The 19,942-nt window shown below is 48.5% G+C and overlaps 3 protein-coding genes across 4 annotated transcripts in view; 2 read left to right on the top strand and 1 right to left on the bottom strand.

Moving 5' to 3' along the window:
* The window catches only part of ZNF624 (zinc finger protein 624), a 52,509-nt gene extending 47,467 nt beyond the window's left edge, over positions 1–5,042 (bottom strand). The window contains exon 1 of the mRNA XM_033181741.1: positions 4,945–5,042. The gene's annotated coding sequence lies outside the window, so the exon portion shown is untranslated. The remainder of the gene's footprint in view (positions 1–4,944) is intronic.
* A 3,233-nt stretch (positions 5,043–8,275) lies between these two features.
* On the top strand, positions 8,276–14,430 carry LOC117066405 (tumor necrosis factor receptor superfamily member 13B-like). Of its 2 annotated transcripts, none has more exons than XM_033181740.1 (3): positions 8,276–8,360; positions 13,324–13,460; positions 13,957–14,430. In XM_033181740.1, exons 1-3 carry the CDS (start codon positions 8,341–8,343, stop codon positions 14,037–14,039), a joined length of 240 nt encoding a protein of 79 aa, XP_033037631.1. In that variant the 5' UTR covers positions 8,276–8,340; the 3' UTR covers positions 14,040–14,430. The 2 variants fall into 2 exon arrangements, with proteins under 2 accessions (XP_033037631.1, XP_033037630.1); XM_033181739.1 differs by having other exon boundaries at positions 13,275–13,460.
* A 1,317-nt stretch (positions 14,431–15,747) lies between these two features.
* LOC117068010 (TBC1 domain family member 28-like) lies at positions 15,748–18,957 on the top strand. Its single transcript, XM_033185276.1, has 5 exons — positions 15,748–15,864; positions 16,733–16,830; positions 17,028–17,118; positions 17,454–17,563; positions 18,822–18,957. The coding sequence occupies exons 1-5, from the start codon at positions 15,748–15,750 to the stop codon at positions 18,955–18,957; spliced, it is 552 nt and encodes a 183-aa protein (XP_033041167.1).
* The last annotated feature ends 985 nt before the right edge of the window (positions 18,958–19,942 follow it).

The raw sequence follows: 19,942 nt of genomic DNA, 5'->3' as shown, positions 1-19,942 counted from the left end.
TTTCAGGCACCCCAATCAGACGTAGATTTGGTCTTTTTACATAATCCCATACTTCTTGCAGGCTTTGTTCATTTCTTTTTCTTCTTTTTTCTTTTGGTTTCTCTTCTCGCTTCATTTCATTCATTTGATCCTCAATCGCTGATACTCTTTCTTCCAGTTGATCGAGTCGGTTACTGAAGCTTGTGCATTTGTCACGTATTTCTCGTGTCATGGTTTTCATCTCTGTCATTTCGTTTATGATCTTCTCTGCATTAATTAGTCTAGCTGTCAATTCTTCCACTCTTTTTTCAAGATTTTTAGTTTCTTTGCGCTGGGTACGTAATTCCTCCTTTAGCTCTGAGAAATTTGATGGACTGAAGCCTTCTTCTCTCATCTCGTCAAAGTCATTCTCTGACCAGCTTTGATCCGTTGCTGGCGATGGGCTGCGCTCCTTTGCAGGGGGAGATGCGCTCTTATTTTTTGAATTTCCAGCTTTTCTGCCCTGCTTCTTCCCCATCTTTGTGGTTTTATCTATCTCTGGTCTTTGATGATGGTGACGTACTGATGGGGTTTTGGTATAGGTGTCCTCCTGTTTGATCGTTTTCCGTCTGACAGTCAGAAGGACTGTCTGTTGGTCTGTTGGAGATTGCTTGAGGTCCACTCCAGACCCTTTTTGCCTGGGTATCAGCAGCAGAGGTTGCCGAAGATAGAATATTGCTGAACAGCAAGTGTACCTGTCTGATTCTTCCTTTGGAAGTTTCCTCTCAGGGGTGACTCCACCCTGTGAGGTGTGGGGTGTCAGACTGCCCCTAGTGGGGGATGTCTCCCAGCTAGGCTACTCAGGGGTCAGGGACCCACCTGAACAGGCAGTCTGTCCGTTCTCGGATCTCAACCTCCGCGTTGGGAGATCCATGGCTCTCCCCAAAGCTGTCAGACAGAGTCGTTGGCGTCTGCACCGGCCCCCGCTGCTTTCCCTATTGGACTTCAGCTGTGGGCTCTCCCCAGAGGTGGAGTCTACAGAGACAGGCAGGCTTCCTTGAGCTGCTGTGAGCTCCACCCAGTTCGAGCTTCCCAGCGGCTTTGTTTACCTACTTAAGCCTCAGCAATGGCGGGCGCCCCTCCCCCAGCCTCGCTGCTGCCTTGCCGACAGATCGCGGAAGACTGCTGAGTTAGCAGTGAGGGAGGCTCCGTGGGCGTGGGACCCTCCCGGCCAGGTGTGGGATATATTCTCCTGGTGTGCCTGTTTCCTTAAAGCGCAGTATTGGGGTGGGAGTTACCCGATTTCCCAGGTGTTGTGTGTCTCAGTTCCCCTGGCTAGGAAAACGGATTTCCTTCCCCCTTGTGCTTCCAGGTGAGGCGATGCCTCGCCCTGCTTCAGCTCTCGCTGGTCAGGCTGCAGCAGCTGACCAGCACCGATTGTCCGGCACTCCCTAGTGAGATGACCCCAGTACCTCAGTTGAAAATGCAGAAATCACCGGTCTTCTGTGTCGCTCGCGCTGGGAGTTGGAGACTGGAGCTGTTCCTATTCGGCCATCTTGCTCCGCCCCCCTCTTTATCCTTTCTATATCAGGTAAACTTAAATAAAAAGGAAGCAGGCATAATAATAATAATAATAGAAGACACATGAAATTCAGTGCACAAAACATTAAGCTGTAGTCTTTCTATATTGAAAAAAAGTATATACCTAATAAAAGTTTTATACTATGGAGGAACAGGGTGACAGAGATCTTTTCCAGGGATGCTTGGGCACTGCTTTTCTACCTTTAGCTAATGGTATGTATGGCCTTGCTGAGGCTGAGTTTGGTTCAAGAACCAGGAGTGCCTGATGTAGGATATCGAACAGTACAGATTGTTAATATAAATTCTTCTCGGATGGTAATATTAGCCTCATGAATAAAAGGGCAGTGACATAATAAGTATTGAGTTTTTGAGAAACTCTACCTTGTGCAAAAAGTGTTATAAGCAATTATATGGTCCTGCAGCTAGGGCCTTTTTCATGCTTAAACATGTGGAATCTGCTCCTTCCCTGAAAGTGCACCTTGCTTCTCATAAGGTTCAGTAGATTTGCTCAATAAACATAGCAGAACTCAATCTAACCTTACAGTGTCTAATAATCAGAAGCTCATCTGAAAAGGTATTTGAAGTACTTAACCATTATTCTTTGAAAAACAAGAATATATAAAGCAAGGTTATCAAGAATGCAAAGAATATTAGAGATACAAAAATTAAATAATTAAATAGATATGGGTATACTGAAACTTATACTGTCTGATTAATGTACTAACTCAAGGAGGAGACCAGGTTTAGTTAAATCAAGAAAATACGTAAATATCTTGGCTGGGCATGGTGGTTCACACCTGTCATTCCAGCACTTTGGAAGGTTGAGGCAGGCAGAGCACCTGAGGTCAGGAGTTTGAGACCAGCCTGGCTGACATGGTGAAACTCCGTCCCTACTAAAAAATACAAAACAATCAGCCAGGCGTGGTGGCACACACCTGAAGTCCCAGCTACTCGGGACGCTGAGGCATGAGAATTGCTTGAACTTGAGAGGTGGAGGTTGCAGTGAGCAGAGATTGCATCACTGCACTCCAGCCTGGGTGACACAGAGAGACTCCGTCTCAAAAAAAAAAAAAAGTGAGTATCTTAAAAATGTAGAGTGGTTTCTTTCATGACACTGGGGCTTTCTTAGGCAAAATGAAAAGGTTTTGGTGGAAGAGAAACAATGAGAAGTTGAGGGAGGAAAGCAGTGCAGTGTGGAGATAAGAGGTAAAGAAAGAATAGTCTGAGGGGATTCTTGTATTGAAGCCTCAAGGTAACCAACCAGTAAGTGGTTTTGCCTTATACCAGTGTTTCTCTAGATTTTTCTGTCATAGGGCCTTTTGCAAACCTAATGAAAATTATGACTCCTCTCCCATTTTCTAATGAAAACTCTCCATGTATAATTAGAGGGGTCTCAAATCTGAGAATGCAAAAGACTCACTGGATATGCTTATTAAAAAGGAAATTCTTTGGCTCCATCCAAGATCAAAATCAGGATCTCTAGATGTGAGGCACAGAAATATACATTGCTTGAACAAGTACACAAGAAATATTTAGTTTAATATAATATGTTAACATGTCAATTATATAATATATAATATGTTAAATTATATAATGTTTTAGTTTTAGCGTAGTATTTTAAGAAATACTGTCCTGATACACAATAGGGATTCTGAAGGGTGAAGGAGTGGGAGGTGGGTGGAGAATAAGGAATTACTTAATGGGTATAATGTACATTATTCTGGGGATGGATACCCTGAAAGCCCTGATCTCACCACTACACAATCTATGCATATCAGTAAACCTTAACTTTTTTGGGGGTATGGACCCATCTGAGAATCTGACCTTGTCCACAGAATAATGCACATGCATATATGATGTTGCATATTACTTCAGAGAGCTTGAAAACTGACTCTCCCTCCCAAGCCCATATACTGACCCCCAAGTTTTACAAGGTTGCAAAGAAAAAAAACGAGCCAAGAATATTGCACACCCCCAAGCCCCTGAACACTAAAGCTGATGTACAAAGAGCAACATAAGGCATTTTCAATTCCTCAGGTCTAGAGTAACGGTTTTCTGCATCTTTAACATTTATCAAGAGTGAGCTGAGTCATTTAAAAAATACTTGTAAATATTAATAAACTCCGTGACAATACTTCACGTAAATTATGCTAGTAACATACGTTTTAACAACCAAACTGCAATAAACACTTTGTTTTATTTTATAATCAGAATGAACAATATTTAACATTTAATATATTCAGCTTGATCTCAATTGTGTAAATACAATGCATAGAAAAAAAGACTGCGAGTAAGCCAAAACTCTACTGAGACCTCTGACACCTGGGGCTGTGATGTTTACCCTTCTTTCTGCTTTTCTGTACTTTCCAAGTAGACAAGAAGAAGTATCTACATATACATAGGAGTCTGGAATAGGAATAAAATCCCAGAGCGCCTGGTCACAGCCCCAGGTTCTAACCGTGGTTTGGCTACTGTAGAACTGTGACTACAGGCAAGTCACTTGAGCACAATGAATCAGCTATTAGTACATGAGAGTAACCACATTGTATGTTCCTACTATCCCCTTTGTCATTATGCAGAAGATATCTAGGCCAATATTCCCCAGTTATAATTTCCCTAGATATTTACAAGCTCTGTCTTTCCAGCTATTGCAAAAGTATCCAGAGACTGAAGGAGAAACTTTGTTTTGCTTCCTTGGCCAGTGTAGTTATTTAGAAATAATGAAGGGTCCATGTTTTTGCTAAGAATCTCAGCGCCATGCACCAGTCCAGCATTTCCCAATCAATGCAATAACACCATGGTCATGACAGGGAGTGACAAGTGATTAAAAGGTGACTACAGTATTTGAAATGCTACATTTCAGGAAAAGCTGCCTCGGTTACTGAGTAGCGCTGATCCCCCGATGTGAAACCTAGTTTCATCCCTGCCAGTTCAGAAGCCAGAGCGGGCATGGACATGCTCCTGCCAACCTCGCCCTCTTTCCCTAACTGCTCTCCTCTACCCACTCCGGGTATGCCCTCCTCAGGGCCAGCAAGGCGCGGGGCTGGGAAGACAGGAAAGGTCGGGTCAGGGGCCCGCCCGTCCTACTCGAATCCCAGCTCACGCCCCGCACCCGGCTCTTTTTAACCCCAGCGCCGCCAGGCCCGCCAGGGAGGAGGTTCCCGGGTTCGGACCCGGGTTAAGAGGCCTCAGAGGGCACGGGGCCCGACCTATGAGGGGGGCCGGCTGGTGACTGAACCCACACTCGAGAAGGAGGCCTAGCCCCAATCGCCTCTCAGGGGTGGGCGGGTCCGCTCAGGGTCTGGGGCTATAGAGGGAACGGCCACGCCCCGGACGCCGCCGGGAGCCAAGCGCCAAGGGAGGGGCGGCGGGCAACCGAGGCCAGGCGCCCGGGACAACGAGTACCTGGCGGCAGAACTGAGGACAACTGAGGGCACTCGCAGAGCAGGGCGGGAACGCTTCCAGCAATGGCGGCGGTTCGGCGGGGCCGGCCTCCAGGCAGGGCATTGCGCCTGCGCAACCGGAGCGTCGGAACTACAGTGCCCAGAATCCTCAGCGCCTGAGCCCCCCCCCCCCCGCCCCTTTTGTCTGCGTTAGCGAAGGAATTGGCTCTTTCGGGGTGCGAAAGAATTCCAATTGGATACACTTCTGTTGAGAAGCCTTGACTATGTGTCAAAAGCAATAGCACTAGAGATACAAATAATGACACAACCCTTGCCTTGGAACATTTAGGTGGGACGAAAGAAAGCCATTGAGAGAACAGATAGCTGTGATCCAGACAAATATGTGAACAAGTGCTCGGAAACACTATTTCTGAACAATTCCCTTTACGACAATTTCCTCAGAGTTGGAAGAGACGGCAATTGATGACAACAATGCCAATTAAGTAGAATGGATATGAACGCCTGAAAATACAAATTTTAGGCCAAAATTATTCGAAATACAAAGAAAAAATCTTTTTGAAGACAAATAGCTGTAGAAGTTCTCCTCAATGCATACAAATGATAATTCTTAAAACACAATGACTGAAAGTATTTGCGACAAATTTATTTGACCACTTATTCAAGGGCTGCTTGTCCAAGAACTATATTAAGGTTTATTTACTTTCTTCCCTACCAAAGATGATATTTTTTGATGATAGAAACTACGTCTCATGGAGTTTATTACTCAGAGTGCCTACTTCGGAGACTGCTCACATAATGAATGAAACGAAGGAAGAATGAATGAATAATTTAGGACCCTACCTCCCAACAAAATGCACACGGAATTGTCTACATCACTATCAGCATTTTGGTCAAAACCATTCAACAAGTCTCTAGGAAGCTCCAAATGTTCCCACATCTTCCTGTCTTTTCCTGAGCTCTCCAAACTGTTCCAACCTCTGCCCATTACCCAGTTCCAAAGTTGCTTCCACATTTTCCAGTATCTTTATAGCAGTGCCCCAAACTCTTGGTACCAATTTCCTGTATTGGTCCATTTTCACACTGCTATAAAGAATAACTAGGCCGGGAGCGGTGGCTCAAGCCTGTAATCCCAACACTTTGGGAGGCCGAGACGGGCGGATCACAAGGTCAGGAGATTGAGACCATCCTGGCTAACACGGTGAAACCCCGTCTCTACTAAAAAATACAAAAAAACTAGCTGGGCGAGGTGGCGGGCACCTGTAGTCTCAGCTACTCGGGAGGCTGAGGCAGGAGAATGGCGTGAACCCGGGAGGCGGAGCTTGCAGTGAGCTGAGATCTGGCCACTGCACTCCAGCCTGGGCCACAGAGCAAGACTCTGTCTTAAAAAAAAAAAAAAAAAAAAAAAGAATAACTGAGACTGGGTAATTTATAAACAAAGAGGTTTAATTGACTTACAGTTCCGCATGGCTGGGGAGGCCTCAGGAAACTTACAATCGGCCGGGCGCGGTGGCTCAAGCCTGTAATCCCAGCACTTTGGGAGGCCGAGACGGGCGGATCACGAGGTCAGGAGATCGAGACCATCCTGGCTAACACAGTGAAACCCCGTCTCTACTAAAAATACAAAAACTAGCCGGGCGAGGTGGCGGGCGCCTGTAGTCCCAGCTACTAGGGAGGCTGAGGCAGGAGAATGGCGTAAACCCGGGAGGCGGAGCTTGCAGTGAGCTGAGATCCGGCCAATGCACTCCAGTCCGGGCGACAGAGCGAGACTCCGCTTCAAAAAAAAAAAAAAAAAAAAAAAAGAAACTTACAATCATGGTGGAAGGCAATCGGGAAGCAGCAACTTCTTCACAAGGCACGAGGAGAGGGAAGAGCCGGCGAAACTGCTACTTGTAAAACCAACAGATCTTGTGAGAAGTCGCTCACTGTCACAAGAACAGCATAGGCGAAACTGCCCCCATGATGCAGTCACTTCCCACCAGGTTCCTCCTTTGACACATGGGGATTACAATTTGAGATGAGATTTGGGTGGGAACACAGAGTCAAAGCATATCATCATGGTTGCTGGTGGATTCGTCGATATTCTGAGGTAGCGATACAATAATCTATCAGTTTGATTAGGAGGTCTGGGTTTTGCTTTTTCTATGGTAATGTAAAAGGGCAGGAATATCAGTATGTTACAAATTCACTGCAATTACAAATCAGTCTCTGTGCATATAAGGAAACACAAAATCACAGACCTAGGGTCTTGATAGATATGAAAGAAACCCTATGTGATATCATGCCCTCATCTTTACCTCAAACTCTCACCTAAAATTACTAGTGAAGACTTTTTTGTCCTGCTGTTAATATTTGATAATTCTAGGTAGCATGCAATAAGATATGGAATATATGAATAATAACTTGATTTTATAATATTAATAACAGCCTAATTTTAAATATATATGTTGTGCCTTGTACTCTACAGAAAATGTGCACTTTCCTTTTTTCTCTAAATTAGGTTTAATTTATTTCAGAAGTTTCTTGATTTTATTGTCTCTATTTAGCCAAAGCTACAAGAAAGATAAAATTCATATCTTTAAATGCTTTCATTATCAATCAAGAAAGTGAAATGAACAAAGAATTTTACTCAAGAAACTAGTGAGAAATCAAAGAAATGTACAAAATGTAGGATACAAGAATTAATAAAAACAGATTAACAGTGGAATAAGTAAATGAGTCCAACTGGTTCTTTGTAATGGAATGTGGAAAGACATACTCTATTCTTCTGGATAGGAAGATGAAATATCATAATCATGTCAATGCAAGTTTTATGCATGCTCAAACATGTATAAACTAAGAAAAAATCTGAAAGGAAATATAGCAAAATGTTTGCACTTTTTTCCTTTAAGTGGTGAGATTAAAGGTAATATTTTTCTGTATTTTCTAAATCTTCTGTAAAGAACAAATAATTTTACGATCAGGAAAAAATAAGACATTTTTTAAATGCCAAATTACCTCTCATTAATACATATGATGCAATTGCCAATCAAAATACCAGAGAGACAGATGAGGGACTGGGGAAGAACTTCAAAAAGGGCAACATGGGAGATTAAACATTATGCAAAAGAGTAATGAGGAATTTTAAAGCAAAAAAGGAGAAAGTAATCCTATTCTACAAGATATTAAAACCTAATGCAAAGCCTGGCTAGTAACTTCTAATAAAATTGCTTCCATACTTTAAATAAAATACCTGCAAATTTAGAACACAGACAAAGATAGAAACTCCTCACATGACCCACCACTAAGCCCATCGGATGGCAGAATGCAGAATCAGGTTGCAATGGACTGATCTTAAGGCAGATGAAGCAGTGGACAAAAATCTTCCTGGAGCTGATGGTATAATTTGCTTCTTGAAACAATGACAGTCCATGAAATAAGGTAGGAAGATGTTTTGAACCTCTCTCACCAGCAGATCCCTAAATCACAGACCCAGAACTTGGAGGAAACAGGAAATAGGAGGCCATCTCTGCACCTCTCCAGCACTGCTCTGGTTGGTGGGCAGAATATCATAAAATCATCATGATTCTTATATCAAAAACCAAAATTCTAGACTGATTAAGTAATTATTTTTTTAAATGAGAAAAGTTATTGTTTATTTGATCTTGTGCTAGGGAAGAGATTTCTAAGCAAAAAGGGTAAAAAGAAAGAAAAAGAAATGATTAACAGATTGGAATGCAATAACGGTATAATATCAAGTGTTGGCAAGAGCTCATGCAAGTGCGTGTTCTCATGACTGCTGGAACAAATTGGTGTAATATTTCTGAAGGACATTCTGGCTGAATATGCTAGAAGTCTTTAAAATGTTTATGTTCTGACTCAATAATTCAACATCTATGAGTTTTTCCTAAATAAGTAACAAGAGAGAGATAAAAAAAGTATTTACAATATTGAAAAACTGGAAAGAACATAAATGTTCAACAATACGTATATGTTCAACAACAGGGGACTAGTGAATATGAATTATTTATGTGATAAAATACTATCTAACCTGAAAATAATATTTTAAATAATATTTAATGATGAGAATATGCTGAGAAAAGTTTAATCAGTTTTAAAAAGTTAAATGTAAAGTGAAAGTTAATAACATGTACAAGATTATTCTAATTTTCTTTTTTTTGAGATGGAGTCTCAAACTGTTGTCTCCTGGGTTTGGAATGCAATGGAGTGATCTTGGCTCACTGCAACCTCCACCTCCCAGGTTCCAGCAATTCTCCTGCCTCAGCCTCCTGAGTAGCTGAGATTACAGGCACCTGCCACCATGCCTGGCTAATTTTTGCATTTTTAGTAGACACAGGATTTCACCATGTTGGTCAGGCTGGTCTTGAACTCCTGACCTCAGGTGATCCAACCTCCACGGCCTCCCAAATTACTGGGATTACAGGCGTGAGCCACCGCACCCAGCCTATTCTAAAACTTTTTAAACTTATGAGATACATATACACACACATATATCTGGGAGAAAACTCCAAAATAGTGGCAATAATTTGGAGGGAACATTGGGAGTGATTGTAATTGTCTGTTACTAGCAGCTAAAAGCATGCCAATAGACCTGGCAAATGCCCACTCAATCTTCAGAACTCAGCTCAGTTGCCACTTCTTCCAGGAAGACCTCCTGTACTACTCACTCCCGTATTATACTAGGTATTCTGCTTTGCACTAGACTAGACTCTGGGCATAACTCTATGATTTCCTTCCTTCCTTCCTTCCTTCCTTTTTTCTCCTTCTTTCTTTCTCTCTTTCTTGATGGAGTCTCATTGTGTCACCCAGGCTGAAGTGCAGTGGCATGATCTTCTCAGCTCACTGCAACCTCTGCCTCCCAGGTTCAACTGATTCTCCTGCCTCAGCCTCCCAAGTAGCTGAGATTACAGGCACCTGCCACCACTCCCAGATAATTTTTGTATTTTTAGTAGAGATGGGGTTTTGCCATGTTGGCCAGGCTGGTCTCGAACTCCTGACCTCAAGTGATCTGCCCACTTCAGCCTCCCGAAGTCCTGGGATTACAGGTGTGAGCCACTCTGCCCGGCTGATATTCTTTATCACTGCATTGTACTCTCTGCTTTGATTCTCTACATCCCAACTACACTTTGAACTGTCTACCACCAGAAATGTGGGTGTTTCCTTTTTGTATCCCAGTGCCAATCTGTCTGCAGTCTAACAGGCCTTCAAGCTGGAACGCTGGCTTCATGAGTGAAATAGACAAGCAAATGCTTCTCTGTGCTCTGTGAATTTAGAGGTTAAGGGCAGAAATTTGAACAAGGACCAGCAAACACCAGTAAAAAGCTGTCTCTCCTCACCTTGGCCAGCAGGCTGGAAAGATGTTTAATTTCACCAATTGCCTTTAATAATTCTTATCTGAACTCATTGCGGGACCATTGCAAGACCGTTACAGTAGATCCAGAATACCATGCTGCTGTCTAATGCATGAGACACATATGAGTTTCCTGTGGATCTGTGACAAATGACCAAAAACTTGGTGGCTTAAAATGATAGAAATTAATTTTCTTGCAGTTCTAGAGGTGAGAAATCTGCAATCAGAGTGTTGGCAGGGCCCCGCTTCCTACAAAGGGCCTAGGGGGATTCCATTTCTCACTGCTTCCAGCTGCCGGTGGTTCCCCGTGTTTCTTCTGTGGCCACAACACTCCCCTTCAGTTTCCCAGCCCCTGCAGGACAGGAAGGTACAGGAGGAGGAGGTGGGAATGGGTGTTGCGGGAAGTCAGGGACCCCGAACGGAGGGACCGGCTGAAGCCATGGCAGAAGAACATAAATTGTGAAGATTTCATGGACATTTAATACTTTTTTTTTTTGAGATGGTGTCTCGCTCTGTCGCCCAGGCTGGAGCGAGTGGCCAGATCTCAGCTCACTGCAAGCTCCGCCTCCTGGGTTTATGCCATTCTCCTGCCTCAGCTTCCTGAGTAGCTGGGACTACAGGCGCCCGCCACCTCGCCCGGCTAGTTTTTTGTATTTTTTAGTAGAGATGGGGTTTCACCGTGTTAGCCAGGATGGTCTCTATCTCCTGACCTCGTGATCCGCCCGTCTCGGCCTCCCAAAGTGCTGGAATTACAGGCTTGAGCCACCGCACCCGGCCCCAAATTAATACTTTTACAATTTCTTACACCTGTCTTTACTGCAATCTCTGAACATAAATTGTGAAGGTTTCACGGACATCTATCACTTCCCCAGTCATTATGCTTGTGATTTCCTATGCCTCTCTTTAATCTCTTAATCCCATCATCTTCGTAAATTGAGGACATGTGTCGCCTCAGGACCCTGTGATGACTGCGTTAACTGCACAAATTGTTTGTAAAGCATGTGTGTTTAAACAATACGAAATCTGGGCACCTTGAAAAAAGAACAGCATAACAGTGATGTTCAAGGAACAAGGGAGATAACCATTAGGTCTGGCTGCCTGAGAGCCAGGTGGAACAGCACCATATTTCTCTTCTTTCAAAAGCAAATGGGAGAAATTCTTTTTCTCAGCAAGGAACAGCCCTGAGAAAGGGAATGCATTCCTAGGGGAAGGTCTCTAAAATGATCACTCTGGGAAGGTGTCTGTCTTTTACAGTTGCAGATAAGGGATGAAATAAGCCCTGGTCTCCCATAGTGCTCCCAAGTCTATTAGGATGAGGAAATTCCCACCTAGTAAATTTTAGTCAGACTGGTTGTCTGCTCTCAAACCCTGTCTCCTGATGAGATGTTATCAATGACAATGTGTGCCCAAAACTTTATCAGCAATTTTAATTTCACCCTGGTCCTGTGATCTCGCCCTGCCTCCATTTGCCTTGTAATATTTTATTACCTTGTGAAGCATGTGATCTCTGTGACCCACATCCTGTTCGTACACTCCCTCCCCTTTGAAAATCACTAATAAAAACTTGCTCGTTTTGCAGCTTAGGGGGCATCAGGGAACCTGCCGACACGTGATGTCTCCCCCAGACACTCAGCTTTAAAATTTCTCTCTTTTGTACTCTTTCCCTTTATTTCTCAGTTGGTCCTAAGGCCAACACTTAGGGAAATAGAAAAGAACCAATGTTTAAGTATCAGGGGCTGAATTTCCCCCGATAAATGGGTGTGGAGGGCCACACACCAGGCCAGGGCAGCAGGTGCTCAGAACACAGCCGCCTAGAAGCAGGGTACCAGGAAGCCACACCAGCCTTCAGAGCCCTGGGCAGGCTCTTTCCTGCCAAAAGCCTTTGCGCATGTTGTTCCTGCCTTCTCAAATGTTCCTCCCTATCCTCTCTGCCTCTGCATAGCAAGGTAACTTCTACTCAGTCAAAACTATCACTGTCTAGCACAACCGAAATATCCATAAACAGAACATGTCAACAAATGACAGTGTATTCATGCAACGAAATACTATACAGCAATGAAAAAGAATGACCTCCGACCGCATGCAACAATATGAGAGGATCTCTCAGATGTCATTGTTGAGTGAAGAAACCGGACTCAAAAGAGCACCTTCCGCATGCCTCTATAGAAGGCAAAAAGAAGCAGAATTAATCTATAGTAAAAGGGCTGAGAAGAGTAGTTACTTCTCAGGGAAAGTATTGGATGGGAGGGGACAAGGGAGCCCCCTAGGGTCTGGGCATGAACTTGGTCTTGTCCAGCCTGGTCTAGGGGCTGAGCCTGAGTGCACCCATTGGTAAAAGTTCATCAAGTTGAACACTTAAACTGTGCGTTCTTCCTGCAATGAAAAAGTAAAAATAAAACAGGCCCCTTTCTCTAAGAAGCGTTTTCCCAGACTAGAGCACCTTCCCCAGGATGAGCTGCCAGGGTTCTGTGCACCCCTCCTGCAGGCTATTGTCCCATTGTGACGGTCTGTGTCCCCATGGGGTGGTGAGGTGGTTGGCTCCCCAAGACAGTAAGCTCCATGCAGGAAGTCTCTCTGTCTTTCTAGGGCCTATGTCTCCCATGCTCAGATCTTAAGCATCTGCTGCAAGCGTGGGTGACCCCCATCTTGGAACGAGCCCACTCCCTGGTAACTGCAACGTGAGCCTTCTGCTTGCAATGTGAGTTCAAAACCCAGGGCCAGTGAGAGATTCATCAGATTTGTAACAGATTAATCCTGGACCAGCTCACGTTGTCCAGCTTCGAGGCCTTGGGAAGTTGCCACTAGGATGGGGGAGAGGGTCAACTTCCTCCAGGATCCAGAGAGCATCCCAGCCAGCCTCAGGGTCAGGAAAGGAGCCCAGCCTCTCCAGGAGCCAGACAGGCTCGCAGCAGGGTGGGTTGCTTGAGCCTAATGAGGGGAAGAGGAGAAGGCACTGCAGAGAGGGGTCTCACGCTGTCTTGCAGCTCTCCTGGGGCTGACGTTGAGTTCACATCAGCTGGCTCTGGTCTACAGCACGCTGGGGCTCTGCCTGTGCACTGTCCTTTGCCACTTCCTGGTGACAGTGGCCTGCTTCCTCAAGAAGAGGGGGGATCCCTGCTCCTGCCAGTCCCACTCAAGGCCCTGTCAAAGTCCGGCCAAGTCTCCCCATGGTGAGTGCATGAAACTGGGGTCCTCGCCCTTCTCGCTGCTTGGGTGACAAGACTCGTGCCATCCCTCGGTCCTGTCACTGCCCCTGCTTCTAGGTGGAGAGGCACAGGGCTCATCCCTGTTATTTGCTGTAGCTTGATAAAATCAGATTAAGACATCCTGGCAGGCAGATACCTAGCAGAGTGACACCCGGGAAGGGTGGGTGTGGGGTGCCAGCCTTCGGGATTGCCTGGGTCAGGAGTTCTCAGGACGCAGGGCCATCAGAGCTAAGCCCTGGAAGAGGTGTCTCCTTGGTGGGCATGGCAGGCTTGGGGCTGGGCAGAAGTAAGAGCCAAGATTTGCCTGCCCACCCCTGCCCCAGCACAGGGTCTGGTCAGCAAGTGAGGGGCACTGACACCCGCCTGGGTTCCCCCGATAACCCTAGCCTGGTGATTGCCCTTAGTTCCTGGGTCAGGGGAGAGTATGGCTGCTCACACCGTCTCCCCTATCCCGGTCCAGGGCCAGGCCTGGCCCGCACCCTCCACTCTCGTCTCTGCAGATCACGAGATGGAAGCCAGCAGCCCTGTGGGCACATCACCTAAGCCAGTGGAGATCTGCAGCTTCTGCTACCCTGAGCACAGGACGCCCACCCAGGAGAGCACGGTCATACCTGGGACCCTCAACCCCGTGGGTGATGGAAGGTGGAGGCGTCCTGTGAGGGTACCCTGATAGATGGCAGCCTTGGCATTGTGTGCAAACACACCCAAGAGAGGGTCCTAGGTGCCTGAACAGGGGCAAGGAGGAAGAGGAGGAGGGAAAGAGATGGAGAGAGAGAGAGAAAAAGAGAGATGAGGAGAGAGACAGAGGAGGCAGAGAGGAAGAGAGAGACAGAGCAGATGTCAGGGCACTCTGAGTCCCAGTTCCCAGTGCAGCTGTAGGTCGTCATCACCTAACCACACGTGCAATAAAGTCCTCGTGCCTCCTGATCACAGCCCCCAAGAGCCCCTCCTCCTGGAGAATAAAACCTTCAGCGGCTGCCCTTCCTCACTGCATTGTGGTTGTGTCTTTGATGAACTGAGACGTCCTGTCTAGCACCTTCCTGGGCTCCACCGAATGCTGCCCCCTCTGTTTGGGAGGCTCTGTGGCATCCCCATCTCACCAGGCTCCTGAGGAAGCTTGTGACCTTGGGTTGAGCGCTAAGCAGCCAGGTACCTGCTGAGGCTCTGCTTTTCTCTTTCACTAAGAGAGAGAAGGAGACCAAAGAATGGTCTGCAGGGAGGGCGTCTGTGCAAACACCCAGGGAACCAGGGGCTTGAGCTGTCTTCATTTCCTTACAGACACACATTCACTTCCATGCCTCCTTAGTGAGGGCATGATGCATAGTGTGTGTGTATGTGCAGGTGTGTGCATGCATATGCGTGTGTGTACATGTGTGTGTGTTGTGGGGGTGTGCAGCAGACAGGAAGGAGAGGGCAGCTCCAGCTCAAAGCTGCAAGTCTCTCTGAAAGAAAGATCGAGATTCCCTGGACCACAGCAAGAGACTTTTCATTTGCCTCCATTTTTTTAATTAGCATTTAAAGCTATATTTTGAGTAGCATGCAAATCTTAAGTTACTTAACTATTCTTAGAAGCATTTACACAGTAAGATAATACATGATAATGTACATTGAAATTATTCACCCTGCACCCCCCAACATTATCTTGCATACCTACACCCACTAAAGAATCCCATGGGAGATGGGGTGGGCAGGGAACTGTGGCCCACCTGGGACCCTTCAGTGGGGGCCCTTGGTCAGTCCCTAAGACTCTGCGTGGCCCTCCAGAGACTCTGCTTCCCGCTGGCTCAGTCAGCACCACAGAGGGTGGAGGAGGGAGATGGAGTTGGGGCTGGCAGGACAGTAGGGAGAGGACAGTCAGGCACCTCATGTCCTGGTTTTTGCAGTGGCTGGGAGGAGGCTGAGGCCTGAAGGCCGACTCCCCTGAGAGCTGGCTGAGGCTTGAGGTGGAGTGGTAGGGCCATCCCCACTGCCTGCAGGGCCCTTGGTCATCCTTGTCACCCCAGGCTTCTCCCCAGCAGCATTGGGCAGCCCCGTGAGAAAGTGGCCAAGGCAGAGGTGTGGACGGATCAGGGAGGGAGGTCTCATTCTTAGGCTCTGACAGAAAAGGACCAAAGAAGGGCCAAGGTGGTCAGAGGGAGGGTCACAGTCTCTGGGCTGGGCAGGATGGGGGAAGATGGGGTACAGGCAGGGTCAGCGGCCAGGGCGCAGGCAGAGGCAGGTGCACACTGGGACGTCAGACCCTGCAAGGCCCATGGAGAGTGTCAGCTGGGATGGGCTCCGGATGCGTCCTCAGGGCACTGGGCAGCTCTCAGGCCAGGCTCCCCGGACTCTGGTGGGTGATGTGGTCACTCCCAAGGCACTGCTGTCAGTCAGGGCTCGGCCACCCACCCTGGGCAGCACCCATCCTGTCTCAGGACTGGACTTTCTCAGCTCCCACAGAGGGTGTCACCTCCAGCCCAGGAGGGGCAGCCCCATTGTGCAGCCCGAGGCACCCCAAGTGGCTCCTGCTAGGCCAGCCTCGAGCTCCCTCTTCTCCAGGGTCCTGGTGCCTCGCAGGTGTCAGCTCCACAGGGCGGCCCTTGCCTTCCTTCTCTGTGCCTTGTCCCAGGCTGAGACTTAGGGTGGATGGGGATGGGCTGGTCCTTCCCTGGGGCCCTCTCAGGGAGGGGGATGGCTCCTGCCCTAGGCAGGAGGATGGCTTCTGCCTGGGTTGCCTTACAGTGAGAGGGAGCTGTCCCTGTCAGTGCCCTGGAGGTGAAGGTAAGAGCCTGTGCCTGCTGCATGGGACGCTGCTCCAGGGATGGGGAATCAGGGGTGGTCGGTGAGGCAGAGGTGGCGGCTGGTGGGCCTGGGTGATAGTGAGAGGGCCGCGGCTGTCACTGGGAGGGGCGGCCATTCTGGCTGGACTCTGTTCCCATGAGGCTTTGACCAAAACTCAAACCAAGAACTGCAGTCCTGGCTCAGAGTCCACTGCCCATTTGCACCAAGTCTGCAGTTGAAGGCTGGGACCCAACTAACACTTGGGGCGTCTGTGGCCTGAGGATGGTGTGTCCTGGCATCACCAGTCCAGACCTCCAGCTCTGGTTCCTTCAGAGGGTGTCAGCCCCTGGGGTCTGCCCTTTCCTGGCTCCTTCAGGTTGGGTCTCTTCAGGGCCCCAAAGCCCAGGACCCAGCATCCATGGGCCACTGTCAGAGGCCTGGCAGCTCCGCTAACTCCATCATGGCTCATTTGACAGCAAAGACAGCAGGAAATAAAACACACTGACAAGTGGCTGAAGATGCTTGCAGACTGGACAAAATATGGGAGCAGCAAGAAAGTAATGTGGAGGGAATGGCCCCCGTGACTGCTCTCTGCAGAGCCAGGAGACAGGCACCCATGGCTGTGACCTGGCACCATCTGCCTCTCAGTGGGTGGGTGGCATCCCATCCTCACCATAGGATAGCAGACCTGCTCGCCAGCTTTCCTCCCCGAGTCACCCCATGTCCTGTCTCACTGGAGTGTTCTTCTGTCTGTAGCTGTCTCAAAATGTACAAAGGCATTTCCCTGGTGGTGTGGGGCCAGGCATGGTCACTCCTGCCAGACATTGACAAAGTGAAGGCTGAGAACCCAGGGGAATACAGGGTACAGCCCTCCCACACTCGGCTAGGGCAGGACAAACAGGCCAGACCATGTCAGGAACCCAGGACTCCAGCTGGAAGGAACGTCGAGCCTGGGTTGGAGGTGGGGGCTGTGGTCAGACGCACATGCTGGGCACATATGGGGACTCAGGCACCGCAGGTGCACTGGGCTCTGCTGACCCTCCCTGGCTTCAGAAACAAGGCAAAAAGGAGCTTTCTGCAGGAGGAAACCTTCCTCCCTTCCTTCCAGAAGTGCTGACTGTGGGATGACTGCCGTCAGGGGCAGGAAGTCTTTTGTCTGTTCTAAGGCTGCTTCCTCCTCTCAGCCCTGCCCTACAGGTCATGAAGGAGAAGGGTAAGAGGTCCTCCAGGATCATCCACCGCATCCAGCTAGATGTCAGCAGCACCCTACAGAACCACATGATGTTCATACAAAGATTTGGAGTCAGGTAAGGCCTATGGGGGCTGCAGGGGTACCAGGGAAGATGGGGGCGATCCAGAGGGATGAGGGCTTCCCCAGGGCAGAGGCCATGGTCACCCAGGAAAAGTGATAGAGCTGCCAAGGGCTCTCCTGGCCCAGGCAGCAGCCAGCATTATGGACTGAGCACCACCCGGGCTCTAAGCCCTGGGTCGGGCTGGGACATGTGGGGCCAGAACCCAGGTGGCTCCCAAGGAGATGGAAGGCAGAAAAAAAAAAATCATGCCGATGGTGGAAGGTGCTCTCCATGCCCCACAATGAGCCAGGGTAGGGACCCACGGGAAGGCGGCAGGATGGCGGGGCTCAGGAGCCTTCCCAGGCAACACTGACAGCCCAAAATACCAGGCAGGATGCAGGGCCCCGGAAACTCTCATCCATGGCTGGCAGGCACGCGACAGGGAACAGCCACTTTGGAAGTCAGATGGGCCGTGGCTCACAAAGCTCAGTGGCCTCGTACCACACATCCCCAAAATGTCACAGATATTGACCACACTGATTTGAAACTGATGTGCAAATAAAATCCGCATGCCACATTCACTGCTTGATTGTCACTCACATCTGGAGGCTATTGAGATGCTCTTCAACACCGGAACTGGGGAGGAAGGGGGTTCCACTTTTCAGACAGAGAAGACTCAGTGAGGAAAAGGAACGAACCCCTGATGCCCGCAGGAGCATGGGTGGATCTTAGATGTGTATTGCTGAGGGAACGAAGCCAGACCCCACAGGCTACCACCGTAGGATTCCAATTCATCAGCCATTCTGAAAAAGAGCAAACCATAGGGACAGAGAACAGGTCAGGATGGCCAGGGGGTGAAGAAGCCGGGAGACGTTGGCTGCAAGGGGACATGCTGGGGACTTGGAGGATGAAGGAGCTGCTCTGGGAGGGGCTGCAGTGGTGGACGGGAGGCTCTGCACATTGGTTCAGAACCGTAGAACTGCACGTTCCAAAGACTGGACTTCTGTGTGTGCAAACCGAGAAAAGGGGGAAGAAAAAATCAACCAGAGTGAAAATGATCACTGATCCAACTGTACACCTGTGATATTTGCATTGCAAGGAATGTGGATTTTACTGAAAAAACTCCTAAAAACTCAGGTGTCCTGAAGAGCTCACTGCTTATTTGGGGGATCATCTGAACCCAGAACTGTGTTTGTTGTCCAGGTATATAGAGAAAATGAAACTGACAGCATCTGTGCAAAACAAACAAAACCCTCTTTTCCCTCTTTTCAAGGCAGCAGGAATTATGTGACATCCTCATGGCCTATTCTGCATATAACCCCGTGAGTATTCCCGGGCAGCGATATTCCTGGGCCCTGTGCCCATATTCACAGGCATGGGTGTCTCTTGGGGGTGTCGACACTTCTTGAAAATTCAGTGTTCGTGACCCACCAGCACGTAGTAGGCAGAACTCAAGCTCACTTGCTGGTGTGGACACCCAAGCAAGGGGGCGGCACAAGGGGTCAAACTGAGACAGAAAAGGGTTGAGGTCTTGACTCTTGGTGTCATCTGGACCCAACCACCACGTCTCAGATGAAGAAATGACCTTCCCCTCCTGGCATTGTCCCGAAGCCCAGGAGCTTGGCAGGGTCACATGCAGATGGTCTGGCAGGAGACAGGTTTGACAAGTTGCTGAGGTGCCTGATGGACCAGGCTTTTGTCATGAAATGAGTTTGTATCCTGAGGAAGCCTCTTCTTCACCAGAAACCAGGCAGAGATCCAATTTTCCCTTTGCCTGAACCCCATAGGAATGCAGCAGACAGGGAGGGTGTCACCCAGGTGGCTGCTCCTGTGCCACTCCCACTTTCCAGACCATTCCAGGCAGGGAGAGCTGCTGAGCTGACTCCATGTGCTGCCCACATGGGGTCTGGACCCAACCACCCTCCTGTGTCCAGCAGGCAGCCCCTGAGCTGTTGCAGGACCCTTTGTGTGGTGGTCAGTGCCCCACTGCCTGACTTGGGGTGGGTGCAGTTCACAGGTGCTGCTCCAGGCCTGGCACAGGGGCCTCCTCAGCCTGGCCCATGGGAGGGAGCATGAACAATCCCTGCCTGTGCCCTTTAGGGCCCTGTGAGCTTAGACACTCGCTGCAGGAGTCCCCCCAGGATCCTTGTCAGCTGAGTCATACGTGACCTGCTCAGTCCTCATGCCCACCCCAAATCCCTGGAGGCCTGTGGCAGGTGTCCCCGAGGACCTCTGCCATCTCTGGTGATGTGAGTCCTCCCAGGTGGCCTCAGCCCTCCCAGGTGACATCCTTCCATGGTGACCCTGGCTCTTGCAGGAGGTGGGCTACCACAGGGACCTGAGCCACATCACCGCCATCCTCCTCCTGTATCTGCTGGAGAAAGATGCTTTCTG

The sequence above is a fragment of the Trachypithecus francoisi genome, unplaced genomic scaffold (genome assembly GCF_009764315.1).
Source record: "Trachypithecus francoisi isolate TF-2019V2 unplaced genomic scaffold, Tfra_2.0 Lachesis_group20, whole genome shotgun sequence".
Lineage (NCBI taxonomy): Eukaryota > Metazoa > Chordata > Mammalia > Primates > Cercopithecidae > Trachypithecus > Trachypithecus francoisi.
The sequence above is the reverse complement of the archived record's forward strand: the minus strand, read 5'-3'. Positions and strand labels throughout refer to the sequence as shown.